This window comes from Camelus bactrianus, chromosome X (genome assembly GCF_048773025.1).
Source record: "Camelus bactrianus isolate YW-2024 breed Bactrian camel chromosome X, ASM4877302v1, whole genome shotgun sequence".
Taxonomy (NCBI): Eukaryota; Metazoa; Chordata; class Mammalia; order Artiodactyla; family Camelidae; genus Camelus; species Camelus bactrianus.
This window is the reverse complement of record NC_133575.1, coordinates 68,338,201-68,351,263: the sequence shown is the minus strand read 5'-3', so window position 1 is coordinate 68,351,263 and position 13,063 is coordinate 68,338,201. Positions and strand designations below refer to the sequence as shown.

Below are 13,063 nucleotides of genomic sequence, written 5' to 3'. Positions count from 1 at the left end.
ATTTAAAGCTTAGCTCATTCTCTCTCCCCACTTTTAATTTATTCTATTTGAAAACAGTAAATCCAGCAATTTGGTAAATTTGGGATCATCATAGCAAATTTAGAAAATCTTTTTGTTAGTCAAAGTATTCTTCCTTTTCAGTGAGCATTTCTCAGTATTTGTTGCCTGCATTATATGATTTACTATATGCTCTTTAAGTCATACCAGTATTTATTGCTAACCTCTTCAGACTATGCCGGTTACCTGGGTCTCTAAAAAATGCACGGTTTTTTTTTCCTTTTTTCCTAACATAGTTGCCGTGAATTTTTACCAGGTGAAAGTAATTAAAACATGTTCGATCCTGTGACTGAATGTGGCTGAATCACGCCATGTAAGCTTGGTTTCAAAGGCAGATAAATTTTAAAAACATATTTATGATCAGAACAACAACCAAAACCAAAAAAGGCAACGGTGAATTCTCACAGGACTAAACTATGCAGCACACCTTCCTGCCAGAGATTTATATAATATATTGGGATTTCTAATTATATGCTCATGCTAGGATTTTAATAACTTTGAAAGCCACAAGTTACCCTGTGCTAAAAATAAAAGTGGGTGGGGGTGAAGAAGAGGTAGCAAATAGGTAGTCTTACCTTCACCCACTCAAATCTAATTGTTAAGTCAATTAGAAAAGATTAACGTTGACAATTCAAGAATGAACTCAGGCTCTGCTTGTTAATTCTTGGTTCTCTGCGTGTGAGCTAGCTGAATAAAGAAAATAGTGATGAATTTACATGAAAAAGCATTATTCAATTCTGTGGAAATATGATCTGGGCCTTAGCTTTTGAGAAGTCATCAAATGCCAAAGTCAATATTTTAAATGTATACTCAGAGCACAGTGCATCTGGACACCCTTCTAAAGAGTTTAACTCAATTGGAAAATTTCCCAGTCCTCTATTAAATTGTTAACCTGCAGTCCATTTCTGCTTCTGAGTTCCTTAGACTTTGGGAAACCATCAGGAAGAGAAGAATATGGTAGACTGAGACCAGACATGGTGGTTCACTTGTGGCGTCCCCAGTCAAGGGAAGTTTAGTTCACAGCAACAAAGAGAAAGTGTCTACAGTGGAAATATTCAGATAGATGTAACAGGAACTAAAGCAGGTATTTAGCCATAGGAAGACTGAGACCAGGGAAAGGGAGAGTAACATTTACTGAATATAGCCTAAATGATGGGCGCTATACTTGGCTTTCCTCTTGAATTTTATCCACTATTAGAAATTGTATAGCAGTAAGTTAAAAAGGGATGGTGAGAGGAGAGGAGAGGAGAAAGTCAACCAGGAGATCTGAAAAATAGGTGAGTGGCAAAAGTAACTAGGGAGGCTAAGAATAAGTGAATCCTTAAAAAAGGTAAAGCACCATCTACCTGCTTGCTTCTCTAACTCTTAGAATCCATCTACAAAACAATTTGTCACTTCAAGGGACCAATTGACTACTAAAAGGATCTGACAGCCTTAGAGTCAACCTTTTATACCATCAACTGTATTCATCATAGTATATTCATCCAGAGAAACTTAACCTTCTTTTTCAGAAAAATGTTTTAGATAGATAGATATAGATGTATTCAGAATCACATAAATCCTATCTTTTATACTCTGATTTAACTCCCAATATTTAATTGTTCCGATTTCAAATGGAAAATATCTGACCACTATCCTTCATTCATCAATTCTTTATCAACTTTTTATCTTAACCTTTTCATGAGTTGCAATTTTAACCGGCCTCAGTACTGTTGAGAAGGTACCATATTGGGAATGTATACAGAATTATACCGACACTGGTGTTCTTTAGTTTCAATGTAGATCTTCCTTAAAATATAGAGATCATAGCTAGGCATATTCTGGGACTTATTTTGGAGAGTGGGGATGTAACTAGGTTTATTTATTTATTTTAATGGAGGTACTGAGGATTGAACCCAGGACCTCCTGCATGCTAAGCATCCATTCTATCACTTAACCATAACTTGCCCCTTCAGGACTCATTATTACCATGACAAAAAAAAAGATGATTTTGCAGTATCTTACTAGTGATTTGTTTGATTTAAAACAATAAATGCATTGCTGCTGCTTCTGATACTTGTGGTCAGATATGACACCCAGAACTTTTACTATATTCAGAGTTATACCTAAAGTACAGTGAATTGAAGAGATCCACACAAGTCTTCTGTTTTAGAGGCTCTGTGCTATGGAGAATATATTATTAGATAAGAAGAAATTTTCAGCTAGTTTAAAGAAAAAAAGCTACATGGCTCAAAACCTTATCCTGTTATCTATATCTTTCTGGTCCTCTTTTAGTGACTTCCTTTTCCTCTTTGATTTGTGTTTTAACTTTCCCCAAGGCTGCCTTTTGATGTTTTTTAACTTGATTTTACTTGAAAACAAATGATGAAGAGAGCACTTCTATTGTAATTTGCCCCAGGCCTGGCCTGTACTCTACTGATAAATAACCTGTCATCAACCATCCCATATTTGTGTAATTTGATCTTCTGATCACACTTCATTTTGTTGTCTCTGACTACTTCTTTAATCTCCCAAAGTTCTTTTTGTTTCTCCAAAGCATTCCTCTCTTTGGTGACTTCTATCAACTTAGTTTACTGAACAAATTACTTTCAGTGTTTACCTGGCTTTGATCAGGTGAAGGTCTCATAGCAGTATTGAAAACATGTGCAGAATTATGCTGAGCTTGGAGTCCTGATAAGCTCCTCTGTTCTCTGGCACATTAAATAAAAAATATGTAGTTAGGATAGAGAATTGCTTAATTGGTTATAAATCACTTTTGTTTTAAAACTCATTTTTGACAATACAGAATGAATGTTCCCATCTTAAGATTCCATTGTTATATGTACCTGAGAGAATGCAATAATAATGGTTACCATTTTTTGAGTATTTTCTATATTCAAAGTGTTTTATTTTATATTTTCTGATTCTTCCTAACATTTTATTATGAAAAATTTCAAATATACAGCAAAATTGAACTGTTCAGTGAATGCCCATGTATCTACCTCCTCAGTTTAATCAGTAACATTTTGCTATTCGTGCTTTTGCATGTGTCTATCCATCTATCCATCCCTCTATCCATTCATTAATTCATTATATTTTTGATGCAATTGAAATTTCACACAGAAGCTTATTTTATAAAAATTACATTATCTTATTTGAATATATACAAAAAGCTCGCAAGATAGGTATTATTAACTCCATTTTACAGATGAGAAAACTGAGCCTGAGAAATTTTAAGGAAATTCCCCAAGGCCACACAGTATGTGATTTATAGGGCACAGATATAAGCCCCAGTCTGTCTGGCTCCATACTTCTTCCACTATACTAAGAATCTTCCAGAGTGTATCCAGAATCACTTTGTCAATTCACAATTGAGGGAATGGCAGAGGGAAAAAAAGGAGCTTAAACTAAATTATATTTCAACTGCAGAAAAATCAGGCAGACTAATCCTTTACCTGAAAAAAAAAACCTATAAATAAGCCCAAAGGCTTATGAACACTAATACTCTCTTAAGTTATAACCAAGCTTTTTATTTTTCCTTTGTTTCTCAATGCAATTTTCTATTATTTCATTTGATTCTCACAACTATGGAGAAGTAGGATATGTATTACCCGACTCTTCATTTATGAAGGAGGAAACAGGGGCCAAGAGATCCATTCAGTCATAGACAGTTAGTAGAAGAGAGGATTGGAATACAAATCCAGTGTTTTAGAAAGCTTGGGAGTAGGAAAACCATGCAGATTGCTTAAAAGGTGACTTGCTAACAGGGATAATTTCTAATTAAAATGATTCTCTAAAATCTCAGGAGGTTTCCAACCTAAGTCAAGTGGTAATATGAAATTCTCCACATTAATTTCAATTTACAAAATTAATGTTAATTAACATTGATTTTATGCAGAGATACAGGCACACCACAGGGTACTTTGAAGAATATGGAATGATGGTACAAAGATTAGGATTCTGAAACAACAAAAAAGGTTGGAGAGTTTATCTCACCCTCCCAGAGACAAATATCTAAGTGTATTCAAATGGTTAATTATATTGCAATTTGTAAGCCTGTTCTTAGAAGTGTGAGGCTGACAGTACCAGACACTTCCAATTTTAAAGTAATATTTCAAACCATCTTCATACTGCATAGAGGGTAACATTATCTTGTCACTGGAGAATGATACTTCAAAGTAGATGCTAATTTGAATTAACTGATAGAAAATTGATGAGATTGTACCCTACTGGTATTAGGCCACATATTTCTATCATTCAGAGGAAGTGCAAAATATAAACAGTGCTATTTGCTTTTAAACAAATAAATACATGGAATGCAGCAGGGCTTTACAGCTTTCAAAGCACTGTTTTATCTCATTAGATTCCATTAGCATAGCCTGGGGGTTAAGAGTTTAGGCATGGGAGCCAGATTGCCTGGGTCCAGACAGCCCTGTAACCTCAGCCAAGTTATTTGATCTCTCTGTGCCTCAGTAATCTCATCTGTACTTTATAGAGTTCCTGTGAGGATTATATGATTTGATAGGTATGAAACATGTATAATTCAGCCTGACACACATAATAAACTCTCCGTAAATGATGGTTGTTTTCAGTATCAATCTCACCGTCTCTGGGAGGTGGGTAGGCCAGATTATAGCAATCTCTATAGTTAAGGAAATTGAAGCCCAATGATTTACCCAAAACAGAATCAGATTACGGTCAAGTCTACTGGATTCCTCTTTCCATTTCTCGGACATTGTTGCTGGGGGTTGGGGGTGGATAGGAGGTACTGGTACAACCATCCCCCTGCCCCAACTCTTAGGACAGTATGTGTGGTGCATACAAATACCGCCTTCGTGGAAGGAAGGCACTGGAGTAGGACAATTCTTTAGTGAATTACACTTGGCTTTTATCTGAGGAAAGGGCTTTCCAGTTTTTGCTGTATCCAAATCCTGAACAAAACGTAGTTGGTTATCCTGATTTTGTTCGAATTTAATTAAATGTTGATGAATATGGAAGGGCACATTCCAGCTGTACGCATGATAAATGATACCTATTATTTCTTGAATCATTTGCTGATCTCACAAGAGATTTCTCATCATTCCCAGAGGTATTTAGAAATTTCTTACCGGTGATCATTTATATTCTTCTTTGACTTCTTTTTACAGTAGTAGATAGTCTGGATTGTGACACCAACTATTAAAGTAAGGCTTATTCCAGGCAATACTGCTACTAAAATCAGGTCCAGAGTATTCCAGAGTTGGTCACATTTGGCCCCCATGTACCAATAATTTCCCCACTGACCCCTGAAATTTGGACATCTAGATAAAGATAATAAAAATAGAAAAAGCACACAAATGAGAGAAACAAAAACAAATTGTTTTCCCTGAAAGAATCAAACCTTTAATTGCTAGTAAACCATGAAGCTCCCCTTTAAGGCCCTCAAGAGCTTCCTGTTGTCCTATTTTCCACTTGAGCAAATACCCTAAAACTTACAGGTTTGAACACATGGAGTCAGCATGCAGAAGACTGTCAGGATTTCCCAACCATTGGCTAATGAAGATATGGCACTTAGTTAGAAATGAAAAAAAAAATTCTCATCCAGATTGGCTTTCTCAAGACTGCTTTTAAAACTAGCCACATTTTGCCCACTGCTCATACCTCTGTTCACTCTGGAGACTTTAGTTCTGTCAGTGCTATGAAGAATTTGAAGCAGCCTAGTCTACCAGATCTGCAACTGCAGCTGAGCTTTCCCTTCACTAACTCCTACAGTGATGAAAGCAGGTTAACAGACTGACTATTACACTAGATACTAGATACAAGAAGACACACGAGGAGGTGAGGCTAGACAGCCAGCAAAATCTGCCTGCCTCCGTCTTTCCCAATGACTCCAGATTCTCCTCCTAGATTTTAAAGAAATAAATGACTCATCTATGAACTTCTCATGTTTTTATAAAGACTTGACACTTTGCCAAATAATCTGAATGTGGTTCTCTGGTACCTAAACTCAACTGGCATAGCATACCCCCATATAGACAAGTCTATTGGTTTGTGGAGAGGAGTAATATGACTTCTCAGCATCCTCCATTGAAGTGACTAATGATGAGGCTAGTTCATGTGGTGTCTTTAGAGATTGCTTCATTATCTCCTGTAAAACTGATAAAAGATTGCACAGTGGAACAGTAAATGTCAGATCCTAAGTAAAGTATTCTGGAACTGGAATATGGGAAACAGTACAGTTGGAACTGTACTGTTCCAACATATTAAAAAGTACAGTCATAGATGACATAAACAGATTGATTAGATGATTACTATAATCTTTTATAGCTCTGATAGTCTAAGGTTCTTTAAGAAAAATGCATCTACCAGCTTCAAATAGTTAGTAATCTCAATAGGACATGGATTCTAATATGTAATATAATGTCATTCAATTTAAGGAGGTCAAAATATTTTTGAAAAATATGTCTTATAAACTCTTATGGATTTCTTCCTGAAAAAAAGACTTTTCAAGAGTATATTTCTTGTTTAGCTTAGAAATGAATCACAAAGGAATTATATATTAAATAGTAACATTTCATTTATTTATTCAAACATTTATTGGGTGCCTACCAGGTGCCAAGTGCTGTGCCAGGCATTTGAGATAAGCCAGTGAATGAAACAAAGATCCATGTCCTCAAGCAGCTTAAAATGTAGCAAAGGAAGACAGACAACAAACATAAGCATAATTAGTAACTTATCTAGAATGTTTAAAGGGGATAAATGCTAAGGAAAAAAGAAAAAGTAGATCAGGGTAAGGGGGATTGGCAACAGCAGGGACAGGATAGTGGGCTGGGCTGCAGTGATTTTTTAAGTTAGTAAAGGGCAAGCCTTATTGAGAAGGTAATATTTGAAGGAAGACTGAAGGAGGTGAGAGAGTTAGCCATAGGACATTTTGGGAGAAGAGCATCCCAAACAGCTGGAACATCAAGTACAAAGGTTCTAAAGCAGGATGGAACGTGCCTACATATTAGAGGAACACAAGACAATCTGTGGCTGAAGCACAGTGAGTAAGAGAGTATGGTAGAAAGGTAAGGTCAAAGAGGGAAGGAGGCAGATCGTAAAAGACCTTACAGGTCATTATAAGGACTTCAAACTGTACACTGAGTGAAATGAGGAACAATTACAAGGTTTTGAGAAGAGGAGTGACATGATCTAAGTTGTTTTAAAAGGATCACTCTTTTTTCTACTGGATTGTAAACAGATTATTGGGGACAAAGGTAGAAGCAGGGAGAAAGGTCACAGAGCTGTTCAGTAATCAAGACAAGAGATAACAGAACAGTTTAGACCAGAATGATAACAGTGGGGGTCAGGGTAGAAGATGGTTGATTTCCACTTATCTTTTAAAAGGCAGAACCAACAGAATTCCCTGATAGACAGGAAGCAGAGTGTGCAAGAAAAAGAGGACTGAAGGATGACTTTAAGATTTTTGACCTAAGCAAATGAAAGGATGGAGTTGCCATAAACTGAGATGGGAAAGACTATGTAGAAAGAACATGTTTGGGGTGGAGGTGGTGGGAGTGGGGGAGTTCAGTTTTGTACTTGTTGACTTTGAAATGGATATTAGCTATCCAAGTAGGGATATTGAATAGGCAGTTTTATCTCTAAGTTTGGAGGTAGGAATTTTCCTAGTTGGATGGTATGTAAAGATATGAGACTGGATGAGATCACCAAGGAAGGAGGTATAGATAAAGAAGACCAAGGACTAAATCCTGGGACTCTCCAACATTAGGTAGGTGGGGGCAGGAGAAGAGACTAGCAAAGGTAATTGAGAAATGGACAGTGAAGCAGAAGAAAAAATAAAAATAGGAGAGAAGCTAAGTGAAAATTCAAGGAGAGAGGTACCAACTGTGTTAAATGCTACTGATGGGTTAAGTAAGATGAAGACTGAGAATTGACCTTTGGGCTTAACATCGTAGTGGCAAGGTAGAAGAAATGAACTGACTTTTTTTTTTGGAGCACCTTTTTGAACCAGTTACTTTGTGAGGAATTTTTAAGTATTTTATCTTACTTAATTCTCACAGCAATCCTGGGAAGCATTTGATTTCCTTTTTTTATCATCAATGGAAAATAAAACCTTTATATAAAAACACATTTAAAATGTAGTTTACATTTTTCCTCAAAAACTAGTAAGTATATGAGAAATGTGAACAAAGGTTGAGAGATATATTAATTTCCAAATAAACATAGTCAAACTCATAGAACCAGATAATAGAATGGTTGTTTTCAGGGGTTGAGGGAGGGAGAAATAGAAAATTATTTCTCAAAGGGTATAAAGTTTCAGTTATGCATGATAAATAAGTTCTAGAGATCTGTTATACAACATAATACCAATAGTTAACAATATGAGATTGTGCACTTTAAAATATGTTAAGAAGGTAGATCTCATGTTAAGTACTCTTCAAGAAAGAAAGAAAGGAAAGAGAGAAAGAAAAAAAAGAAAGAAAAAGATACCACAAAAGAACACAAGGATATTTTTGGAGATGATAGATATGCTTAGTGCCTTGGTTGTGGGGATGGTATCACTGGTGTATGCATATGTCCAAACTCATCTAGCTATAAACAGTAAATGTGTACAATTTTTGTATATCAATTATACCTCAATAAAACAGCAACACCAAGAAAAAGATCTGCATCCTGTTTAGATGTATCGAAGTACTGATTCTAATTTTGATGATGATAATGGATATAGGGGGTCAGAGCTAGTTGAATTTTTTTTAATATAAAATTATCTTAAATAAACTTTATTCTATTTGTAACAATGTAAAATATAATTCTTTGAGAAATGAACTATTTTTCTTTTGAGAGAGGGCATTAGGTTTACTTACTTACTTAATTTAATGGAGGTACTGGGGATTGAACCCAGGACCTCATACATGCCAGGCACACACTCTACCACTGAGCTATACCCTCCCCCAAAATATAATTCTTTGAAATAAAACATGACTGAAAAATTTTATAAAGTACATATTAGGCATGTTTTTAATTTGGCCAATTTTATTAAGTTGTTTATCTTTAAACATATTTTAAATTTGGTTTTAAAATAAGGAAACTGCAGTAGGGTGGTTTAATATGCAGTTTGATGGCGCTTAGTCTTGAACGTTAAGTAGGAATTTGTCCAGGGAAGAAGAGCTGTGATGAGGGGAGGGAAGGTGAAGGAAGAATAACAGAGAGAAGTTGTAGTGTATGCGAGCATCCAAAGGTGAGAGAGAAAAGAGTGCACTCGAGGAACCGGAAATACTGTCACTCAGTATATCCAGAGCATGGTGTGCAAACTATTCACATTTCTCCAGACACAAAATTCTCCCAAATCTCAGGACCTTTGTCCATACTGGTCCCTTTGCCTACACCTGGCTTTCTTACTATCAGTTTTCAAAACTGAGTTTAAGAGGCATGAACCATGGAAAACCTTTCACCATTGCCCCTCCCCACCTAGCCTCTCTTTCTCTCACATTTGAACTCTTCCTTATTCTTGTTACCTTTTTTCCTAGGTCTTCTTCCAATTTTTTTTACCCTACTTTCATTTTTATGATTAGAACAAAGTAGAAAATCTGCCTAATTTATATACATATATATATATGACTCAAAGAATACATTCTTTTATAAAAAGTAAACCTGGAAAAAAAGAGGGGGAATCACAGTATATTTAAAATATTTCTTGATTTACAGAGAACTTTATTCACACACAACATGTCAGGATTATTCCTACTGCATAACATGAGGCACATCTTACATCTTTCTTCTTTAGAACAGCAAAGCAGTTTACTTATGAATATATATAACTTATCTATAAAAAATTCTGTCTGAGAAGACCAGTTTTGCATGGTGCTAATCTCTTAAGGTTAATATAAACGGTCTCAGTTAATGTTTTAAATTTTTATAATGTTGTTTTTTAAAACAGTAGATTAAACTATTTTAGGGAATCTATAATAACTGTGCTATATGTGTAGGAGCTAGTACTGATTAAAATATTATTTTAAAACAAGTATTGCATCATTGAATATAGCAAGCAAAACCAAAATGAATTATTACTTACAATATATTGTACTTACTCTGCTTTTACAGCATATAGAAACACTTACTTGCAGAAAGGCTTTCCATCTTTGCATGCACAAACACTATACTCTGGACAGAAATCTGTTATATTCCCTGGACAGTCATCAAAGTCAGCCACAGATGTACAATTGGCTGTAAATAACAACATTCAAAAATCCCTCAACAATACAGAACAAATGTTTCAACTTGGCTAATACACATGTGAAAAATTCTACATGTTAGAAAAACCATTTATGTTAAAGAATCTTAAAATATAGAAATGAAAATAACTTGGTGGTACTTTGAAATGTTCAAATATCATTTTTTCAAGTACGAGTCTCCGAAAATCAAAATAAACAACAAACAAGATTTCATTCTGTTATTTTGTACCCGATGATTTTCACAACATGGCTTTAAAAACAGTCAATACACAGCATTATAGCTCAAAGGACATCTAACATTTGAAATAAAATTCTTTTGGACTAAATTCTAGCATCCTCTCTGGCTAAGGGAATACAAAACAATATATCCAAAGATAGGATCCACATGTATTCTTTAGGAAGGGATAAACTGAGAGTTTGAGAATTGCTAATATTAACTACTATATATAAAATAGATAAAAAAACAAATTTCTTCTGTACAGCACAGGGAACTATATTCAATATCTTGTAGTAAACTATAATGAAAAAGAATGTGAAAACAAATATATGTATGTATATGTATGACTGAAACATTATGCTGTACACCAGAAATTGACACATTGTAACTGACTATACTTCAAAAAATTAAAAATGTTATAATTATAAAACAAGCAAAAAAGCATATATTCTGGTTTTCTAGGACAGTTCCATTTTATGCCTGTTGTCCTGGAATAAGTATTAATACTGCTTTCTTCAATTTCAAAGGGCTCTGGTTGAGGCAGGTTAGAGTAGTTACTCTACTGGGAGGTCGCCAGGGGCTGCAGGCACGTCAGCCCTAATTGTTAATGATTTTCTGATATTTTGAAGGCTACTCTGGAGAGTCATTCTGTGAGTGGTATGGCTATAGTATCTCTTCCAGCACTCTAGACTGAGAAAAGGTTTCCTAGAGTCTGAAAATCAGTGAGTAGGACAATTTATTAGGAGTCACAGGACCTATAAACATGCATGGAAAGTATAATTCCAAGAAAGGGAGAATAATTTTGATCCTCCACCAGCCTAAACACAAAGAAGAGATTCTGTAAGAGTGAGATTTCAAATGGCCTGAGTCCCAGGGTTAGAGGTGGCAGGCAGAAAGGGAAAATATCTCCAATAATATCAGACCTATAGAATCCAAAGGAAAACTGTTTGCCCTTTGGAGAGCAGATTTTTTTCCTCATGTAAAATATGACACACTGACTTTGCTACAGAAATGTATTTTTAAAATAAACGAAAGGGTGACAGAAAAATACAGTACTTCAATATAGTTTCTATGAATCTAGAAACCACTTCAGTTGACCACAATGCACCACTGATCATCTAACTACCAAACAACACTGAAAAAATCCCTTACCAAAATTAGTGGGTCAAATGGTACTGCTTGGAGAAATTTAAGTCACATATGCTTTCAACAGGCAATATTTTGAAAAAGAATTGTACTTAGCTCATCAAAAATGTTAGGCTCTGTTTTATAGACAGATACGATTATATAACTCATTTCTTTGGCTACCTCTTTCCTTTTATAGGAATTCACATGGTTTTTATTATATTAAGTAAGGACATGCTTGTATTGAACACATTACAGAGTGAAAATTTTCTGAAAAATAAAGCACAGCCTTACATGTTATAAGAAACAAAGTGTTAAATAAAAGTAGCCTAAGACAATCACTGATATTGTTACAAATAAACATTTTAGTGGGTAGGCCATAGAAATTTTTTATATTTATCTTAGAGATCAGAGACAAACATGTCAGCATCAAAAGAAAACAATTATTTATCCCTTCTAAAAGGAAACATCTTCTAAAAGAATCAGATACTTTCAGGTTTGTGAATTTTTAACAACAGAACCTTTGCTTAGAGTACTGTCTAGTCCCTTAGGCTACCTACTGCAGCCTTGATCCTCTCTGTGATTAATATCTAATTCATTCTTTACATCTTCAACCTATGGAAATAAAGCAATTAAAAAATTTCTTACGTTGTGCACAATGTACAGTCAGAAAACAGCAGGAGATGAAGAGAATTCGAGTCAATATAAACACGCAATCCATCATTGTGAGAGTAAGGCAGGAAACACAAGCAGTCCTCACAATTGCATTTAAAAACTACTGCAATTATGAGAGGAGATCAGCGAACAAGGATTGTGAGTGGTTAATATAGGAGATAAATGAGCATGGATTTTGAACTTTCTCCTTTCAGCCTGTGTAGATTACTAGTTAACTTTCTTGTGTACACTTGGTTCCTCATATCTATAATTCCTTTATATAGAACTGCATGATTTGTCTATGAGTTGTGTATAGCTGCATTTAGTCATAGTTATTTGTTACTTACAAGAACTGTTTGTTCATCTTTGTACTAGGTTTCAAAATGTTTTATTATTTGCCCAAAATCCCTCACATCTTCTGCATGAAATATGCTGCTATGAATGTGATTTTGAACCTTGTTCAAAATCAGAGATCTCTGACCTTACAGCCACCAGGACTGCTAAGCAATAATCTGAGGACATCATTGAATATATCATTGGCAAGGAGAAGAGATGAGGAAAGAATATGGGGGAAAAAGGAAGTGGAAAAGGTAGAAAGAGAGAAACAGAAGTAAGGAGAATTGGCAGGAAAAGAAAAATAAAGAGGAGACAGGGAAGGAAGTACTAGGCAGGGCAACAGACACAGATGTAATCCAGCTGGGACACCAGGCTTTTATTAGGATTCCTTCTGCCTCATTCATTTTCTCTCTCTCTCTCTCTCTCTTCTCAAGTCCACATTTGTCAGTATGGCACTTCACATTCTGCTAATATTCCCTACCAT

The 13,063-nt window shown here is 35.2% G+C and overlaps 1 protein-coding gene and 1 non-coding gene across 2 annotated transcripts in view; both read right to left on the bottom strand.

The window, feature by feature from the left end:
• The window catches only part of LOC141576328 (uncharacterized), a 36,541-nt gene extending 24,135 nt beyond the window's left edge, over positions 1 to 12,406 (bottom strand). The window contains exons 1-4 of the mRNA XM_074359244.1: positions 12,238 to 12,406; positions 10,134 to 10,239; positions 5,145 to 5,336; positions 2,657 to 2,747 (exon numbers count right to left, since the gene is read on the bottom strand). Coding sequence (XP_074215345.1) covers positions 2,657 to 2,747; positions 5,145 to 5,336; positions 10,134 to 10,239; positions 12,238 to 12,313 — 465 coding nt within the window. The 5' untranslated portion in view covers positions 12,314 to 12,406. The remainder of the gene's footprint in view (positions 1 to 2,656; positions 2,748 to 5,144; positions 5,337 to 10,133; positions 10,240 to 12,237) is intronic.
• TRNAA-GGC (transfer RNA alanine (anticodon GGC)) lies at positions 8,893 to 8,965 on the bottom strand. Its single transcript has one exon. It is a non-coding gene; the product is annotated as a tRNA-Ala (tRNA).
• Positions 12,407 to 13,063: the final 657 nt, after the last annotated feature.